The following is a 21561-nucleotide window of genomic DNA, read 5'->3' on the forward strand; positions in this document are numbered from 1 at the left end:
GCAAAAATCGCTTTTAGAAACGGCTATTTTATTTTTCTTTCTGTGGCAAGACTATCATGGAGCCTGGATATTTCAGGCTCGTATGCATCCATGACCAGGGTCCCACTGTGGTCGAAGAACTTAGCAATGGATTTGGTGAACTCAGCTTCCCGCTGCTGCTTTGTTCTCCCACTGATAAAGGTCAGCTTCAGGGTGTATTTGTCATCAAACCTAAGCATCATGGCAAAGATAACAAATTAAAAAACAAACACAGAGATTCAACCAGTAATAATACAGCAAGAAAAGAAATGAGCTGGGTACTGGTGATCCATGCTTTTAAAAAACCCCAGGAGCATCTCACTGTCTTTAAGACACTAGTTCACGTTTTTCAGTGTTGGCATATCTTCTCTGATGTAATTACTGTGTACCTCCTTTATCTGGTCATACATTCTTAAGTCATATGAACTATCTTCTCCCACCTCTGGACTTTGTACTTGCTATATTCAATGGGTTTTCTTTGTAGACTCTTCTATCTCATCAGATTAGTTCTCATTTGTTAATACTTTACTTGGGCATAACCTTTTCTGGGAAAGCTTTCCTAAACCCTCCCAATATGGGTCAGATGTCCTTCCTTTGTCTTCCACAGCACCATCAATCAATATTCAACTCAAATACTGAGTTTCAATCATATACCAGGACTAATGATGTGCCTTCATGCTACTATCAACTGTCCTCATCTTTATCAATAAAATCAGCTATCTATTGAAATGATGTTTGTCTATTTATGTTCTTTACAGGACTGAGGATCCTTTGAGCACAAGGATTTTTGTACTATTTGTATTCTATTCCAGGCTTGACACATAAAAGACAATCAAATATTTACAAAAGAATAAAGAATCACTGCTTTCAAGGAAGATCCTCCACTCCAGGTGCTTAGGCCTTGAATACTGCACGCCATTCGCTTTACTAGATGAACTCTGAAGATTATTCAGCTACATCTTTAGGTGCTTCGAAAGTCTTTACTATCTCTACCCATTCAAGAAGTTTAATGATACTAAGTTTTGACAAGTTAATTTTTTTCCTCGTTTCTGTCTTGAGTCTCAATTGTTAAACTGGTATTACCTTTAGATGAAGGATTTTCTTATGTCTTTGTTTTTACATGCATAAAATGGGAAAATTATCACCTACTTTTCAGGATTAGTGCCACAATTAGAACAGGGCCCAGCACAACATAGTCAGAAAAACCACAGCTCTTCAATAAACTACTGGTCTGGCCACTAACTCCCAACCTGTCATATCAGGACCTAAGGACATGTAGGAGTGAAGGCTCCTGAACTATTTCCAACACTTCAAAATATTTTCTAAACTACTGCTGACAGCATAGAAAATTTTGGACTTTTGGGTCCAGTTTCATTAGCGCTACATGGCTTTGATGAAAGGACATAATATGATGAACTGTTACAACGGTTATTCATTAACTCAACAAATATTTACTGAGCCCTATCTGTATGTGTCAGGCAGTTTTAGACACTAAGGATATATAGCAGTGAATATAATAGACAAATTCCTTCCTTTGGGAACTTTCATTTTAGTGTATGAAAGGTAACAACAAGAAAAAAAATTTCTTTTAAATATGGTGGCAGGAAAAGGATTCACTAAGCAGCAGATGTTTGAGCAGACTGAAAAAGAATATTCCAGGCAGAGAAAACAAACAGCAGGTACAAAGGCCTTGAGGCAAAAAAACAAGAATGTCTGAAGAAAATAAGCACCTGGACAGAATGGAGAAAGATGAGAATCAGAGGAGATAAGGGGCATGTTTGCATATGTGTTGGGGGTGAAGAGAATAGATATGTATGGATTTCTAAGCCATCCTTAGGATTTTGGCCTTTTCAGGGGGAAGGTTTTTGAGCAAAAGCCTGAACTGATAATGATTTATGTTTTGAAAGGCTCACTCTGCCTGCTGTGCTAGAAATAGACTATGAGTAGGGGGAGCAGCTGAAGAGGTCCATTAGGACATTATTAAGTAATCTAAGTGAGAGATGGTGGTAGCAGTAAAGATAGTTAAGTGGCCAGATGGAATATATTTAGACAGCAGAAAGGATCTGCTGATTAAAGTATGGATGGAGACAGTGGAATCAAAAACAACTCCAGAGTTTCCGGCCTAAGCAACTGGAAGGATGGAGTTGTCACTGAGATAGGAAAAATGGGAACAGCAGGTCTGGATGAAGAATAGCAGTATGGGGTTTTAGACATGTTAATTTTGGGATGTCTATTAGGATCCACGCTTTTACCATACTTATTCAATCTGTATGCTGAGCAAATAATCCAAGAAGCTGGACTATATGAAGATCGTGACATCAGGATTGGAGAAAGACTCATTAACAACCTGCAATGCAGACAAAATAATCTTGTTTGCTGAATCTGAGGATGATTTGGAGTACTACTTATTGATGAAGATTAAAGACTATAGTCTGTGGTATGGATTGTACCTCAACAAAAGAAAACTAAAATCCTCAAAACTGGACCAGCATCACGATAAATGGAGAAAATATTGAAACTGTCAGGGATTTCATTTTACTTGGATCCACAATCAACACCCATGGAAGCAGCAGTGAAGAAATCAGATGTCACACTGAACTGGGCAAAATTGCTGCAAAAGACCTCTTCAAAGTGCTGAAGAGCAAGATGTCTCTTTGAAGACTAAGGTGCACCTAACCCAAGCCAGGGTGTTTTCAACTGCCTCATATGCATGTGAAAGCTGGACAATGAATAAGGATGACAGAAGAGTTGATGCTTTTTGAGTTGTGGTGTTGGCAAAGAATACTAAAAGTACCATGGACTACCATAAGAACAAACAAATCTGTCCTGGAAGAAGTGCAGCCAGAATGCTCCTTGGAAGCAAGAATAGCCAGACTTCATCTCATCCACTTTGTTCATGTTGTCCGAAGGGACCATTCCCTGGAGAAGGATATCATACTTGGTAAAGTGGAAGGTCAGTAAATAAAGGGGAAGACTCTCCATGAGATGGACTGACACAGTGGCTGCCACAATGGGCTCAAGTATAGCAAGGATTGTGAGGATGGTGCATGACCAGTTAGTGTTTCATTCTGTTGTACATAGGGTCACTATGAGTTGGAGATGACTTGACAGCACTAACAATAGCATTAGGATCTGAGAAGAATGATGAATAGAGAATTGAACTATATATCTAAGTTCCGAGTAAGATAAAAAAAATATGTATTCAGAGATCTTCAGCATATAAATGGTATTTAAAGTCTTGAAAATCTAGCTAAGATTCCACCAAGGGAGTAAAGATAGGTAAAAAAGAGGTTCCAGGAACAAGTCCTGGTGACATTTCAAATTTAGAGAAAGGTGAAATGAAGAATCACAAAGGAGACTAAGGAACAGATATTAAGGTAAGAAGAGTGGGGTATACTAAAGACTAGTTTTTTTAAAAAAAGTTACCAGGAGGTAACTGTGTGACATGTTGCTAACAAGTCAAAAGTCAAAGTAAGACAAGGAAAGAAATGAAGACAAGACAAGAGTGGATCCAAGAGATAATGAGAGGAGAGGAAAAGGGGAGCAGAAAAATGGAAAGGTTGTATAAAGAAAACAAGGTGAAAGGAAAAATTTTTTTTTAGTTGGGAGAAATTACAATATGTTTGTATGCCAGAAGGAATAATCCAGGAGAGAGGATCAAGTAAATGAGAAGAGACAGAATCAAATGGCAAAAGGAGAGTAGGCTTTAGACATGAGCTTGGGAAGAAGGCACAGCATAATGAGCATTGATACAAGTAGGTGGGTAATGATGGGACTTCTGATTGCTACTCTAAGCAACAAAAGCAGCAAGGCCAGCAGCTGAGAATAAAGATGGAAGGGAGGTATAGGAGGTCTGAGGACAGAGGAGACTGGATAATGAAAGGGAAGAGGGACAGTGAAAAGGCAGTAGGCTCAATGGATTACTGATGCCATTGGGGCTGAAGAACTGTTGGGACAGGAGATCTAGAAGGAGATAAAAGATAAGCTAGTAGAAAAATAAGTGAAGTTCAGAGAAGGATACTTAAAACTAATATTATTGGAAATAATATTAGTAATAGCAAGGGATAGGTTATGAGTTGGATCTGACTCAGCGGCACATAACAGCACCAACAAGGTTATGGTCATGGAAGTAAGTGTCTAAGACACTACAGAAAATTAGATAATTAGAAGATAAAATATACATAAACTGAGAGGCCAAGGTACTAGAATAATCATGTACTTGGATATTCAAATCACCAAAACTTATGAGAAGAAAGAAGCTATGTTAGAGAGTTCTAATGAGTCTGGAGGTTTCTGTAAGAAAGAGTGGGAGTGATCCATGGGTCAGTATTTAACTGCAGTGAGGAGGAAGAGAAGTGGCATACCATGATAACACATAATTCAAAGTGGGGGCTTGTAGAGAAGAGGTGTCTCCAACACCAGGAGTATGAAGGTATGTGAGAGACATCAGCCATCACTTGAAATCTGCAGGGGTAGCATGGCCTCAACGAGGTGTATTGACACAGTGGCTGCAATGATGGTCTCAGGTATAGCAAGGATGGTGAGACTGGCACAAGACCAGGCAGTGTTTCATTCTGCTGCGCATACGGTCATTATGAATCGGAGACAACTTGATGGCACCTAACAACAGCAGCAGCATGGCCTTAGGAATTAGTCAGGTTTCACTTATGGCAAAAAAAAGGGAAAGGAATGTTCAAAGAGGAGGCTAGATTACAGGGAGTTTTGGGGATGGCTAACCATGACTTGGTTGGAGGCAGAGACTGATTAGGAAGTCAAGGCTGAAGCAGGTTAGTTTCACTCACTCAACCCAACAAAATTTTCTGCAAACTATGCTAAGCCTTGGTCTGGTTCTGGAGACCCAGAAGTAAATGAGCTAGTCTCTGCCTTTGGGTTTTGGGGTCTAGTGCATAATGAACAGTAAAGGAGCTTATACTCCTCTACTGTTGCAGGGAGGAACAGAAAAGTACATAATTATAGTACCATGTGATCAACGCTAACAGAGGTAAGCAAAAATGTTCTTAGGAATACCCAAGAATACCTAATCCAGACTAAGGTATGTCAGGGAAGGCTTCCTAGAATGTTATTATAACTAACTACGAGCTCTGGTAGCATAGTACCTAAGGCACTTGACTGCTAACCAGAAGGCTGGTGGTTCAAACCCATCAGCCACTCCTCAGAAGGAAGGTTGGGCAATCTACTTCTGTAGTGACACTGCCTTGGAAACCCAAGGAGGGGATGCTATGAGTCGGGCTTGACTCCATGGCACGTAACAACATTATTATAAACTGGTATCTCATCTTCCCAACAACTCTAGGAGTCATTTTTGATCCTACTTAGGCTCAGATACTTTACAGGATTTACCAAAGGTCATACAGCTAGAAAGAAACTGAGCTGGAACTCAAAGCCAGTTCAGGGTCCCTAAAAAGACCTCATGTGTTGGCTATATAAAGTTATACCCATTGCTGGTCAGAAACAGACTTTGAATTGTGCTTCTTTGAGTTGCCCACCCCAATGCTTCAGAGATTCTTAATTGGATTCAGAGAGTAAGGTCCAGGATCAGAAAAGAGACAAAAGTTAATGAATTTTTATAAAGATAACTGACCTCATACCCTGAGCTTAAATTTTACTCTCTAAATGGCTGAGTTAATAGGCCATATGGAAAAAAGAGACTCGTTCTTCAACCAAAGTACTTTCTCCCACAGTTCATTCTCAGAGTATATCTGTGATAATGCAACTGCAGAAATGCAGTGCTAGCAAAAGTCTTCTTCATCATTCATATTCCTTTCTCTATTTTATATGACTAGCACCCTTATCTGCACAGTAGGCAGACAATAGCACACTGTTGATAATAATTCAATACTCCAGGGAAAATGTAACACCAAAATTTAAGAATTTGTGAGGATAGTCATACCTTTTGAGACTGGAGGACAGTTGCCAAATATCATCAGGATCCATCCCTGTAGGATCTTTCCTGTGGGCCACGAGAAAGATGCTCTTCTCCTTATATGAGGTATAAATGGTCAGGATTCCCATCATCACAAAATAGGTTCAAATAAAGTTAAGGGAAAAAAAAACCATACAAATATACACACAAAAGATAAATACTTCAAACCAACTAACAAGAGTTACAAAAACTTTTGTGATAGTCCTATACAGCATAATCAGTTTTGTCATGCTATAAAAACAGTGAAAATTTAGTTATTTCATTTTCATACTTATGTTTATGTACCAAGAGAAGCATGGGTCAGTATCTGGCTAATTCTCCAAACAAGAATATCTCCAAAAAAAAAAAAAAAAGGTAAGTATAAGGCACAAACTCACTGTCGTCTTTGATGTTCAAGGACAACATGTATAAGATCCTGTTACCTAGTTTATCAAGACTTTATTATAACTCTGCTTATTTCTCTCTAAAAAAAAAAACTGATGATCAAAAAAAAAATAAAACTAATGATCAGAGTGGACTTGATCATGGTTAACCAATTTCAAGAGTCATTAAAAGAAAAAATGACTTCAATTAGTTTTACCATAAGAAAAACTACTTCCTGTATGTATACATAAGGAGCTCTGGTGGCACAGTGCTAGGGTGATGGTTCAAACTCACCAGCCACTCCGTAGAAGGAAGATGGGATAATCTACTTCCTTAAAGATTTACAGCCTTGAAACGGGGGTCACTATGAGCTGGGATAGACTTGATGGCAGTGACTTAGGTTTAAGTTTTGTTCTATATATATGTACAGGTTTATTATATTCAGTTTGGGGATTTTTTTACAGTATTAACAGCTAATATATCTGAGTATCAGCTGTGTGTCAGCTTTGTGTACACCGTACTATTAAATTTTATGAAAGGGAGAGGTAAAAACATATAGTGCAAAATGTATGGACTTTGAAGGGAAGCAGTCCTAGACATGAATCTTGTCTTTAACCAGTATAATACTGACAAATTATTACCTTTCCCAAGTCTTAATATCCTCACCTCCACATCGGGATAACAGACTTTTTACAACTGTCATGAGGTTTAGACATGGTATACATACACATAGAGCTCACAGTATACATTCATAATGGCAGTCACTATTATAATATATAAAATTGGTAACAACTGAAAAAGGGACGTGATCTTTTCTTGTTCTGTTCTAAACAAATATAACCAAACAAATGAAGTACCATCAAGTTAGTTCTCTTGGGAGGCCACATATTTTGAATAATGTTGCTATGATTGAAGCTCCTGTGGAAACTGCCTCAACTATGGACAAAATTATCACTGGAATGATATATGTGATCATCTGGTACCAATTCCAGGGACTATGATTTGGAATCAATTTGAGTGATACCACTTTTGATCAAGATCTAGTTTATTAGATGGTTTGCTAATTGCTTCTGAAGGTAAATCTTCAAAAGTGGAGATTTTAGAAATATTTCAGGCCAGGTAGCTGGTTTTTTGCAGGAAGCAAGGAGGAGTGTCAATGGAGATTTTAAAGTCATTAGAAAACAAAGCTGACCATAAAGAAAGGATATGATATGACACACAAAGCCAAAACAGGCTTAGATTCTGGAAAAGGGTGCATATAATCCCAAATCAAAGCCACTATGGCAAAGAGACAGGAGATTGTACAGATGGTGAGGCGACCATCAATTAGACCAAAATTCTCCACATACTTGTACTTCTCCAGAAGTACCTAGTGAGAAGAAAAAGGAACCAATTTAGTAAGAATACTCCCTTTCTAGTATCTCCTTTTATTCTTCACTTCCATGATAAAACTTACATTAAGAATTATATGAATGATACAGTACTATATTATCAGTGATGGCAAACATTGATCTATGGGTAGACAGATGGGTGGACAGGTTGAACAACTAGGTATGTCTATGCAGGGGTGCTCTGTTGCCATTGTGCCTAAGGCATCTGACTGCTAACCAGAAGTGCAAACCCACCAGCCACTCCTTGGAAGGAAGATTGGGCAATCTACTTCCATAGAGATACTGCCTCAGAAACCCAAGGAGGGGTCGCTATGAGTTGAGACCAACTCGATGACAGTGAGGTTTTTTTGTTTTTATGCAGGGAGGAGTGTGCCCATGACTATGTATAGGGTTGGCAGACAATGTTTCTGCAAGTGTATTTGTATGTTCTGTAAGAATTTCCAGGTATATAGTAGAGTTGACAAGGGACAAGGCTGTAGTCACTTCTTAGCCACAGCCAGCTATCCGAAGAGAGTGAGTAGTTGGACCTGTGGGCCTGAGACCATGGTCAGAGGGGACATCAAGCTCAATTGGCATAACATACTACACAAAAACACTGTTCCACATCCTACTTTGGCAAGTAGTGACTGGGATCTTAAAAGCTTGCGAACGGCCACCTATGTACAGTGATGGGTTTCTTCTCATCCAGAGCAAAGAAGAATGAAGAAAACCAAAGACACACAGAAACAATTAGTCCAAGGGACTGGTACACCATGCGATCCTCAGCCTATGTGACTATGAGACCAGAAGAACTAAAGGGTTCCCAGCTACCACTGTCAAGCACTCAGAGGGGGATCTATGTAGGAGATCCTGAATAGAGTGGGAGTACAATGTGGAACACAACTCAAAATCATTTAAAAAAAAGGGACCAGGTTTGTTGGTCTTAGAGAACCTGGTGAAACCCCTTAGACTATGGTCCCTAGCTGTCCTACAGGTCCGGAATTGAAGCTACTCTGGTAGCTTCCAGCCAAACAAAAGACAGGCATATGACCTGAACATTTACATTAGCAAATACACTCCCTGGAGAGATTAATCATGGGAGAAGAGAAGGGCTGTGTATGCACAGGGAGACAGCTTGGAGGGCAGGAGTGCATGGAAAGGAAGAACACAGGGAAGAGGTAACTATGGGGAGGAAGTGGGAGGAGAGATGCTGCAGTGTGGGAAATGCAGTCAATGTCATGAGACAAAGTGTATGTGAGCTGCTGTATGGAAAATGAATTTGCTCTGTAAACTTCCACCCAAATCACAATAAAAATTGGAAGAAAAAAAAAGAATTATATGAATTACTAAGTAGTTCTCTCCAATTGGGATTTTACCATTCTACACAAACAAGATTCAAGCCATTTATAAAAGATCCCAGGAAAAAAAGTTCATAAATTCCTTGTGTAACAATTTTTTTCTTTTTTTAATCTTCAACTATTCCTCTAATATGCAGTTAAAATTTTCTTTTCCCTTAAACTGAAAGATGACTAAACACGGCAGAATGTGTAAGCTTCTCTTAACCTTCTCGACTGTAGGCTAATTAACCTCAAAAACAGTCAATTATCACCTTTCTAAAAATTCTAAGAATTTGAGAAGAAGCTTTGGATAGTTAACATTTATATTTTAATACATTTCCACTCTAGTTATACTATACTGTGAGAATTTAAAATACTGCTTTTTGGCTCAATTTCTAATACTGAAAACTAAGGTCATTCCAAGTTACAGAATAGTAAGATTCTCCAACTGGGCCATCAGCTGTATAAATGCTAACAGACCCCTCTCATGAAAGTACCTTTTTGGCAGAATCATCCAAAGAATTTTTCACAGCTGAACCATCCCACTTGTCAATTTTTACAGGTTTATCATCAATCTTCCACTGAAAAACAACAAAAAAAAATTGTACTTCAAGAGATTTGGAATTTTTAAATAAAGTAAAATGAACTACTTCCTTAAGAGCATTCTTAAATATATGTAATAATTACTCTTTCTCTTCTCATGTTAAATATCTAAAAGACAAAACAGTTTAAAAAAAGAAAGAAAGAAAAAGAAGTTGAAGGAGACCAGGGAACTAGAACCAGGGGGTACTCATATGATGTAGCCCGTCACCATGGTGAGAAGTCAAACTCTACAGGTCCAAACCAGAGTACATGGGATACAGAACTGTAGTGTGAAGTCATATAGCCTATCTCCATTTTACCCAAATATGGGTGTAAAAAAGAACTCCATTTGTTCATCCTTTTATTCTGCGACCATAAAACTCAAAAAATGTAGATACATGAACCTACATTAACAAAATGGGGAGAAGGTCTCCTTTAATACAATGCTATGAGCTAACAACCCATTGCTATCATGTTGATTCTAACTGAATGACTCTTAAGAATGAGAAGTGCCCCATAGGGTTTCCACAGCTATAAATCTTTATCCAAGCAGACTGCCTCATTTTTCTCCCATGGAGCAGAACAGCTCGTGGGTTCGAACCACTGACCTTTTGGTTAGCAGCCGAATGCTTTAACCACTACGCCACCAGAGCTCCTTGTCAGCTAATAGGTTTTATATTTTACCAGTATGTCGTAACTTTAGGAAGATGGCAAATCCAGTACAATCTGCTGGAAAGAACACTAAATTCTGAACTAAAAACCAAGTCCTAGCCCCAACCCCACGATCAGTTATGTAATGGTGAAGTAACTGTGCTTCAACTTCCTTCATTTATACAGAGTTAGAAAGGTTCCCAAAGACTGTGTGTGCTATTCAGAAGCAAATGACTCTCTCATTCATATAATCTTCCTTCTGAGGAGCGGATGGTGGGACTGAACCACCAGCCTTCTGGTTAGCAGTCAAATGCCTTAGGCACTACAACACCAGAGCTCCCAATATCGCTGGTACCAAACCAAACACTGCCGTAGAGTTGCACCCGACTCATAGCGATCCCTCCCCTTGGGTTTCCGAGGTGGTATCACTGTGGAAGTAGATTGTCCAACCTTCCTTCTGAGGAGTGGCTGGTGGGTTTGAACCACCGGTGTTCTGGTTAGCAGTCAAGTGCCTTAGGCACTATGCTACCAGAGCTCCTGATGAAAGTCAATTTAGCACCCTGAATTCAATTTCCCACCTCTGGGAATTTTTCTGTATCTGGACACATATTATTTAATATGTAAAAGGCTATTCACTACAGCGTGCTTATAACAGTAAAACTTGGAAAGAACTAAAGGGCTTATCTATAGGGACTGGTTAACAAATTATGGTACATCTACATCCCGAAATCCTATAAAGGTAAAGGGGACATGGGTAGGAGTGAAACTCCTCAATGTATGCCTTAATTTTTAACTATGAGAATTTAGTCAAACATTTTTTCAAATGCAAGTAAGTAGGTGAATACAGCTTAAGTGGAACAGGGTGCTACAAAAAAATCTGATAAACCTGTCTTTTATAGATCAAAATGGCCAACACTTGATATTTTACATCAAGTGAATACTAGACTTCATAAAAATTACAAACAAGGAGGCAATCCAAAATTAATCTGACATTAGAATGGATTACAAAAGGATAGAGAAGAGATCCTCATATTTATCTTTTTAATTGAGCACAAGTTCAGAGATACTGCATATAAGAAATAAGTAGATGGAATAAACAACTGTCAAAAATAATTTAGAAGATTTTAATGGAATGTAGAAATTTGTTTCATGGAACTTGATTTCTTTTTTTTTTTTTTTTTACTCTGATTCTTTACACTATTACACACACACACATACACACGCACAAAGTTTGCAAGTGGGGGGAAATTATGAAGTAAAATAATCATTACTTCCAGTGATCAAAAGTCAATTAAGTTTTATTTCCTTCCTTCTGGTACCTTATAAGCTCAGGTGGTACAATGCCTAAGGCATATATGACTGCTAACCAAAGGCTGGTGGCTCAAACCCACTAGCTGCTCCACAGAAAGAAGATGGGGCAATCTACGTCTGTAAAGATTTGTTGTTGTTGTTGTTATGTGCTGTCGAGTCAAACCCGACTCATAGCGACCCCTCCTTGGGTTTCCGAGGCAGTATCACTACGGAAGTAGGATCGCCCAACCTTCCTTCTGAGGAGTGGCTGGTGGGTTTGAACCGCCAGCCGTGTGGTTAGCAGGCAAGTGTCTTAGCCACTATGCTACCAGAGCTCCCTGTAAAGATTTATAGCCTTGGAAATCCAATGGTGTTCATTCTGAGTCGGAATCAACTTGATGGCAGTGGGTGTGGTTTGGGTATCTTATAAAAACAAGAGTATTGGCTTTATGACAGCATGCTGCAATATTGATTCCAATACTGATTCTCACAGCCTACCAGTCTACAAGTTAAACCAAAAAGGCAATTAAAGAGTATTCTACCTAAGTAGCTCACTTAAGCTCAGTCAAGTAAATCTCATTTTGATAACAGCAAGGAAAAGAAAGAAATTCTATAGCAAGGCCCAGAACAGAATTTGAATTACTTGTGAAATGAAGTCATTTAAAACTTTGGGTCATTCCAAAAAGAGAAACTATATTCTCATAGAAATGTAGCCACACACCATTGCCTACAGAGCATCACAGAGAAGAAACTTGCCTCTACAATTCACAGAAGATAATTTCTCAGCAATTTTCAGGGATAAAATGCAGAAGCAGTCATTACAGCATGTGCTGAAATAGCCTCAGCTCTAATTCCACCGCCTGATACCTAAAAGCAATCTTCAGTAAATGGGTAAGAACATTTTCAGTGAATTACATGAATCACAAGAAAGCCTGCAATTTGATTTCTGAAGAGATGGGAGTATCATCCATTTTGGATGCATGAAAAACCTTAAACCATTTCAAAGCAAACACAGTACAAGTGTTGCCATTTCGCCACATGCCTGACAACACATTATTTTTCTTTCTCTTTTTTTTTTTTTTTTTCAAAATTATAGTCCTTAAGCGTAGTGTCTAAGGGATTTGACCAGAAGGCTGGTGTTTCAAACCCACCAGCGACTCCTCAGAAGGAAGACTGGGCAATCTACTTCTGTAGAGATACTGCCTGGGAAACCCAAGGAGCAGTTGCTATGGTTGCTATGAGTCAATCTTGAAGGCAGTGAGTTTTTTTAATGGGTGTGAAGTGCTATCTTACTGTGGCTTTGATTTGCATTTCTCACTCACACAGCTTCTTTCACTTAGCATGAATGCAAGGTTCATGCACATTACAGCATATGCCAGTACTTCATTCCTTTTTATGGCTAAATAATTTTCTTATATGGCTACAGTACAGTTTATCCACTTACCAGCTGGTAGACATTGGATTGTTTTTACTTTTGGCTATTATGAATAATGCTGCTATGATCATACTATAAACATGTTACGTACAAGTATTTGTTGGAACACTGTTTTTCTCTGTGGGAGAAAGACCTGGCAATCACCCATAAAGATTACTCCCTAGAAAACCCTATGGAGCATTTCTATTCTGTTACACCCAGTCACTATGACTCAGAACTCAAAGGCACCTAACAACAGCAACTAATATTGAGCAACTTTTCATGTGCATATTGGCCATTTGTATATCTCCTTTGGAGAAATGTCTATTCAAATGCTTTACCTTCTTTAAATCTGTAGTTTTATTACTAAGCTGTGAGAGTTATCTCTCTCTATATATTCTAGATACTAAATCAATATCAAATAGAGGTTGCAAATATTTTCTCCCATTCTATTGTTGTCTTTTTCTTGACAGTGTTCTTTGACACACCCAAGTTTTTCATTTTGATGAAGTAAAAAAAAAGTTTTGAGATGCTATTAAAGTTCAATATGCAAAACAATGTTAAGAAGTAAGGGCCTTGTTTCTTTAAACAAGCACATACACATACTTACAGTAATACCATAAAATCATTCATCTGTCAGAGCTGGGTCAAAGGTATAAGCATGCTACCCAGAAGTCTGGCAAGCTAATATACCATCAAGGAGAATTAAAGAGGATAAAGGACCTGTTTAAGGCACATAGCTAATGAGTGACAAAGCCACGGCCTGAGTGAAGATCTTCCATCCTTACAACTGATGTTCTTCCCACTATTAATATCAGACAGCAGAAGGCCCACTCTGGTATTGGAGGCAATATATGGAGTATGTTAAGAGCACTGGATTAAGTGAGGAAGCCAGGTCCTTGACCTGTTACTAACTCAGTGGATGGTCTCAGGCAACTTGTTTCATCTTCCTCTTTCCAACTGTGTCCAGGTCTATAAAACGAGAAGGCTGGAACAAATGAGCTCTCAAGTCACTTCATCCCACATTTTAGATAAAACACCATTAAGCAGACAAATAGTTTAAGAATCTGATTAAAGTCCACTATTGATTAAGCAGAATAGCTTAAGAATCTGATTCCAGTCTGGGATGAGGTCCATAAATTTTTTTTAACTAATACCGAGGGAGTCTGACATAGAGTGTTGACGTCATGCTATGAAAAACATCTAAGAAGGCTGAAACCCAAAGCAACTGGCTAATTAGTAATAGCTATATATTCTGTTGAGTGCTTATCAGGTGCCAGATATCACGTTATAGATACTATTAGTATCCCTACTTTATAGCTGAGGAAATTGAAATGCAAAGAGTTTTATTTAATCTACTCAAGAACATACATTTGCTAAGTGGCAGGGACAGGATTCAAAGCCAGACAGCCTGGATCCAGAGCCTGTGTTCTCTCAACTAAGATAGGAAAGCTGTGCTTTAAGATCAGGCCTATAATAGACCACTCAGGAGACAGAAATTTAGGTATAAGGTTAAAGGAGTCTGGATATAGCTTCTGGAAAGCATTATTTAATACCATGTATTAATCATAATAGCCAAAACAAATTAAGCAAGTAGGCTTTTTATAGCCTGCCATGTAGTACAAGATACCCTAATGTATTTTGAGGAAAATAACTTAACTGTAATTGTTTTGGTTACCTAGGACCACTCTGACAAGAATATAACACAAATGGGATAGCTTTAACAAACAGGAGTTTATTCTCTTACGGTTAAGTTTGGAGGTTTTAAGTCTGAGTTCAAAGTGCCAGGCTCTAGGGGTGGGGTGAAAGTGCGTCGACCTTGGGCTTCAGCTCTGCCTCTTGCTCCCAGCCCACTAGAGCTAGAGGCATCTCTTCACTCAGGCAGCTACTGGCTGCTAAGGCTAACAAGCCCAAGGTCAACAAATAAAATGGCACAGTCTAGATGTTACCAAACCACACAGCAGGCCATTAATTCAATTCCACTGAAAGTCCCAAGGTCGGCAGAGTATGGCAGGCTGCTGAACAATGACATGGCTACATGCAGGGTTCAAGCATGCCATAAGCTAGTTACCATTCCTAAAGCTGTTTCTTACATACGGGAAGCAGGCCACATCCCTAAAGCAACTATTCAGCTGCTTGTGGTAGGTCCCACCATGGTGTTGACTGCCAGTCTCATCATGGGTAATAACTACTAGAAGCTGCTACTCAACCAGGCCCAGCCAAGTCAACACACAAACTTAACCACCATGTAATGAATTAAGTTATTCTGTGATGGAGGCTGGAAGATTATATTTGCAAACCTATTTTTAAATCAGAAAACAAGAATTGCTTTGTTCTTAAAGTTAGTTTCATAGCAGTAGAAATTAACATCTGCTTAGGTAAAACTGAAAGCACATTTGCATCTCTTTATTACATTTTTTTATGGCAAGTGAAAAATATAACTGTAAGAAATAAAACAACACCCCCCCACACACACAATGAAGACAAATCAAATTAAAGACCTTGTACTAAGGATAACAGCCTCTCCTTCCAAGAGTAAAGGCCTCTTGCTGCAGTGAGGATTAACATTTTTTTCCCATGTTCTTCCATAGTGCCTTCAATTTTTTGGCATTAGAGGCACCATCCTCTAAAGCTATTTCTTAAGTAAGGCAGATCTGAAGTTCTTCCTCTGCTAAATTCAATGCTGCAAGTATTTATTCTGTGTTGCTCACTGTAGAAAACTGTAACAATCTCTCATAGGAAACTAGACATATAAAAATTGGTGGGAAAATATGTCATATTAAATGGCAGCTTAATTCCCACATGCAGTAAGTGCTAGAGGATTTCAGAGAAGGAACATTTTAATGTAAGTCTCAAATCAGTTCCCCCGTTCCCACCAAAAAGCACCTCAACTCTTTTCAACTATATTCTCTTTTCTCTGTCCCTCACTTCTTGGTTAATTCAGTCAGAGCTCCTTTGTCAAACCTTTTGCCTACTCCTGATATTCTGGTTGGGGTTCTCTTCTCACCTTTCTTTTTTTCAGAGCCCTTGAGGAAGAAGATTTACCAAAATTACACAATTTAATCCTTACAATAAAACCTGTAATATGGATGAACATCCACACTGTTTACATAAGGAAATTTAGGCTCAGCAATAAAGTAACTTATCCAAGGCCATGCAGTTTTTAGCATGCTGCACTAAAACTCAAATCTGTCTTTTTTACTAATTCCAGCACACTAGCAACTAGACCAATAATCAACATCATGATAAATGAAAAAAGACTGAAGTTGTCAAGGATTTCATTTTACTTAGTTCCACAATCAGTGCTCACGGAAGCAGTAGTCAAGAAATCAAACAACGTACCGCATTGACCAAATCTGCTGCAAAAGACTTCTTCAAAGTGTTAAAAAGCAAAGATGTCACTTTGACGATTAACATGCCCCTCAATTGCCTCATATGCACGCAAAAGCTGGACAATGAATAAGAAAGTCCAATGAAGAACTGATGCTTTTGAATTACAATGTTGGGAAAGGACAATGACTATACCATAGCCTGCCAGAAGAATGAACAAATCTGTCTTGGAGGAAGTACAGCCAGAATGCTCCTTAGAAGGTAGGATGGCAAGAATTCATCTCATGTACTTTGGATACGTTATCAGGAGGGACTAGTCCCTAAAAGAACATCATACTTGGTAGAGGGTCCGTGAAAAAGAGGAAGATCCTCAACGAGATGGACTGACACAATAGGTGCAACGATGGGCTCAAGCACAGCAATGATTGTGAGGATGGTACAGGACTAAGCAGTGTTTTGTTCTGTTGTACACAGGGTCACTATGAGTTGGAACCATCTTGACGGCGCCTAACAACAGCAGAAGAGTATATAACCTCATTAAACCGAACCAAACCCAAATTCACCACCATAGAGTTGAGTCTGACTCACAGTGACCCCCACTGGGTTTTTAAGGTGGTAAATCTTTACAGAAGTAGATTGTCCCATCTTCCTTCCATGGAGCAGTTGGTGGGTTTGAACTGCCAACCTTATAGTTAGCAGTCAAATCCCTTAGGTACTGCACCAGAGCTCTTTATATATAACCTTATTAGAAGGCTTCTAATTTCTATCTCTCCAAACTATCTGAATAATTTCTCTAACATCATTTTACATAATCTCAAAAACCTTCAACAGCTTTCTATTTCTTAATTTAACAATCCATGTCCTCCTCAATCTGATTCTCTACCTATCATTATAGTTCTCATGAAGAACCTCCCAGTCGACTCACTACATGGAAACATTGGCACCATTAGCATCTGTGTAGAAGACGCTGTTATTTTTCCCCTTAAATTTTGTTGTTGTTGTCAGCAATATACATAGCAAACACCAATCCAACTATTTCTACACATACAACACAGTGACAATGATCACCTTCTGAGTTGAGCAACCATTCTCTCACCTTTTCTGAATTGTTCCTGCCTCTTTAAAATAAACTCTCTGCCCCCTAAAGTTTCCATCTCATCTTTAAAGTTGCTGTTGTCACTGATTCCATACAAATAGTTCTTAAGAGTATAATGCTCAAAGTAGACTTTTTTTTTTTTTTTAACTAATTAAGTTAAACTACACAGTTTGGTTTTAAAAAGACTTCAGGGCTAGTTTCAGTTTAAGGCGATAATTCCAGGTGTGCATCCAGCCTCCATGGCTCCAGAAAGTCTGCAGAACTGCTTTGTTCTTAAAGTCAGATACTAGACACCAAAATTCACATCTGGTTAGGCAAACCTAGAAGCACATTTGAATCTCTTTATTACCTTTCTCAAGAATACGTTCTTACCTGGTATGTCTTCCCTCAATAAATAAGGTCCTAGCTCCACTCTCAGCCATGAAACCTTTTCTAGCTTATGCCCTCACTGTTACTGATCTCAGGGATCATTCTCTCTCATTTGAACTTCCTTTAAAGTATGCATTTGGCATAAACCACATACTTCTTTAAATATATTTAATGCTATGTACTCCAACTCCTCAGTTATGTAGAGTGAACTGACAGCAGGACCTTTGATTTATTCCTTCACCATCACATATTTGTACTGGACATCACAGGTTCCATGTCCTCCTCCACCATTCACATAGTGCCTAAGGCATTTGACTGCTAACCAGAAGGCTGGCGGTTCAAATCCACCAGCCGTGCCATGGAAGGAATATGGGGCAATCTACTTCTGTTGATTTACTGCCTTGGAAATCCAACAGGGGACGCTATGAGTCTGAATTGACTCAATGGTAGTGAATTTTTTTTTTTTTTTTAATAGCTTCATTTGATTCTCCCAACAATGTAGGTGCCAGTGACCCTGGTGTTACTGATGAAGAAAGAAAAGTTTAGTGAGATAAGTTAACTGAATCGCCAGGCTTCACAGAGTTTGAAAGTAACAGAGCTACTTCAAAGTAGCTCAAATCTTATGACCTTCCAAGCTAAGTTCTTTCAATAACACAATAAGGCCACATACTTTTCAGTAGTCACTGCGTTAGCAGAATGACCATGCTTAAAGGTTTGCCAGTAATAATCCAAGGGCAGGGAACAGCAGGGGTGGTTAGTGGGATACGGTGAACACAGAACACTTAAGGACTGTGAAACGCTCACCTAATAGGATGTCAGGATTTGTGTAGCAAATGACTATAAATTCCCAACCCCTAGTACATGTTCCTGTTTCTTAAGAAGGACCAGAAGTGTTAGAACCATATAGTTCAAAACCAATACACCCCAAAAGATAAGCAGTAAGATGTGGAACTGAACCGTTCCATATCATCACATATTCACTTTTTAAGCACTTATCATATGCCAGGCAGTAGGAAAAGGCTGAAAGCTGCTTTCAAGACAAAATTCCTGATTATATAACTATATTCAGGATATCATGCTTAACGATTTTTATCAAATTGGCCCAGAACTCTAATGGAACTGGAAGGCACCTTAGGGTATGCTGAGGCTAAATAGTTCATCTTATAAATGAGGAAACAGAGGGAGGGCAGCATATTTCATGGTTACAAAGCTGTTGTTGTTGTTGCTGTTATGTGCCGTTGAGTCAGCCCTGACTCATAGCGACCCCTCCTTGGGTTTCCGAGGCAGTATCACTACGGAAGTAGGATTGCCCAACCTTCCTTCCGAGGAGTGGCTGGTGGGTTTGAACCGCCAGCCTTCTGGTTAGCAGTCAAGTGCCTTAGCCACTATGCTACCAGAGCTCCCGGTTACAAAGCTACTTAGAGGTATAAGTAATCATTACTAGGACCTAGATCTCTATGCAAAACTAGTACTGCTTCTTCCAAGATATACAAATAGCAAGAATGGTCAACCAAGGATAAGTTTTCCTTTTGTAAAGCCTTGCTTTTAGGCCCACAGTAACAATAACAACAAAAAAGGATGAGTGGAGGAAGAGGCAATCATAAGCAGGAATCGGGCTCAAAAATACAATTAATACATAGTGCCTGGAGTCTTAAAAGCTTGCAAGCAGCCATCCAAGGCATGACAATTGGTGTCTATTCCTTGGAGCAACAGAAGAAGGAAAGTCAGGAACACAAGAAAGCTATGGAATGCGTGGTTAACTGCCTCCATGATTAACTGCCTCCTCTGCCATGAGACCAGAACTGGATGGGTGCCCAGCTATCATTACTGATTATCTTGGTCAAGGATTCTATAGAAGAATTTTGATCAAAAGGTGGAAAATGAAGAACAGAGCTCCAAATTCTCATGGACTCCATACTTTCTGGAGCCATGGGGGCTAGATGAACCCCTGAAACTATTGCCCTGAGATAATCTTAAAAATTTAAACCAGAAATATCCCCTAATACATTTTTAAAACCAAACAATGTTATTGTCATTGTTAGGTGCTTTCAAGTTAGTACCAACTCACAATGACCTCATGTCATTCGTTCAACAGAACAAAACACTGTCTGGTCCTGTACCATCCTCACAGTTGTTGCTATATTTCAGTCCAATGTTGCAGCCACTGTACCAATGTATCTCCTTGAGTCTTCCTCTTTTTCAATGACCCTCCATTTCACCAAGCATGAGTCCTTCTCCTAATAACATGTTTATCCTCACTTTTAAGGAGCATTCTGTTTATACTTGTTCAAGACAGATTTGTTCATTCTTCCAGCAATTGATGGTATAATCAATATTCTTCACCAACCCCATAATTCAAAGGCATCAAATCTTCTTTGGTCTTCCTCATTCACTGCTCAGCTTTTGCACATATATGAGATGACTGAGAATACCGTGGCCTGGGTCAGGGGCATCTTAGTCCGCAAAGTGACATTTTTGCTCTTTAAAACCAAACAAGAGTTTAACTAGTTAAAAAAAAAAAAAATCTGCCTTACCCATTACGCACTTTTAAAATCTGTATGGGATCAAAATGACTAAAGCAACTTAAAAGATTAGATAGAAATCTTAAGGGGCAGTGAGTTTATGCTAATGGAAAAGGATCAACCCAGAAAAGGAAGGTGAGAATAGTTGCACTACTAGAAGAATGTAATCAGTGTCACAAATTGTACATGTAGAAACAGTTGAATTGGTGTGTATTTTGCAGTGTATACACTCAACAACAATAAAACACATGATATTACACTAAACGAACTACATCTAATTAGCTAAACTACATTAGACGGCATCTTGAAGTCCTTTTCTGTGATACCATATCACAGCAGGGTTTTTTTTTCTGTAACAGCTTCACTGAGATATAATTCACATACCATACTACGCACTCATTTCAAGCGTATCATTCAATGGTTGTTAGTGTATTCAGAGAGTTGTAGAACCATCACTGTAATGAATTTTAGAACATTTTCATCACCACCCATTTCCTCACAATAGCCCTAGTCTTAGGAAAACACTTACAAAAAAAAAAAAAAAAAATCCAATTTACCTAAGTGCACCTGGGGACAGAGAGGTGATGGAAAATGCGGGGAAATAGGAAAAAAAAGATAAAATTTAAAGGATTCTTACCTGGCAGCCCAGCAAGAGAGGTCAATACTGAAATAAACTCAGTATTCGGCGTACTATGATAGATACTTCAGTAAGCAAAAGAACAAGAAGAGTTTTGGAATACCAGCAGCGCGCAATGGTACGGTGAGATGGGTGGAGATTTGGGGAATGCTGACTTGGAGTAGAGGTTTTCATACTTTCGGGCTTCAGTTTTCCCCGTCGGTGAAATAGGCACATTAACAGTAGCCCACAGCACCACTAGAGAAAAGCGGTAACTGAAGCTGAAATGTAGAAATAGTCAAATTATCCACAGAAACTATGGTGGCCAGCGATAAAAGCCAGAAACACTTCCAAGAAACAAAGACTATCCTAAGAGAAAAAGGCTGATTCTGACATGTGGAAAGAACGGGCTACAAATGCCTGTCAGGTTCCTAACACGGTCTACCAAGGGTGCTCCCCGGAGAGGCCGCAGAAGAGGGACGGGAACGGAAAGGTGGGCTTGCTGCCTCCTGGGCCTCCCCCGACCTCGAAAGCCAGCTCCTCACCTTGTCCAACAAGCCACTGCGGTTACTGCTTGTCCCGCAACTGGGGCCACCGCCAGCCCCACCACTGCCTCCGCCACCACCAGTTCTCCCACCCTGAGCAGCCGCAGCAGCCAT

At 39.2% G+C, this 21561-nt stretch overlaps 1 protein-coding gene across 1 annotated transcript; it reads right to left on the bottom strand.

Moving 5' to 3' along the window:
- Positions 1-23: 23 nt before the first annotated feature.
- SPCS2 (signal peptidase complex subunit 2) lies at positions 24-21561 on the bottom strand. Its single transcript, XM_007940934.2, has 5 exons — positions 21448-21561; positions 9530-9613; positions 7534-7694; positions 5930-6064; positions 24-210 (listed from the first exon to the last, which is right to left on the bottom strand). The coding sequence occupies exons 1-5, from the start codon at positions 21559-21561 to the stop codon at positions 24-26; spliced, it is 681 nt and encodes a 226-aa protein (XP_007939125.1).

Source organism: Orycteropus afer, unplaced genomic scaffold (genome assembly GCF_000298275.1).
Source record: "Orycteropus afer afer isolate SDZICR_OR568_19922 unplaced genomic scaffold, OryAfe1.0 scaffold00074, whole genome shotgun sequence".
Lineage (NCBI taxonomy): Eukaryota > Metazoa > Chordata > Mammalia > Tubulidentata > Orycteropodidae > Orycteropus > Orycteropus afer.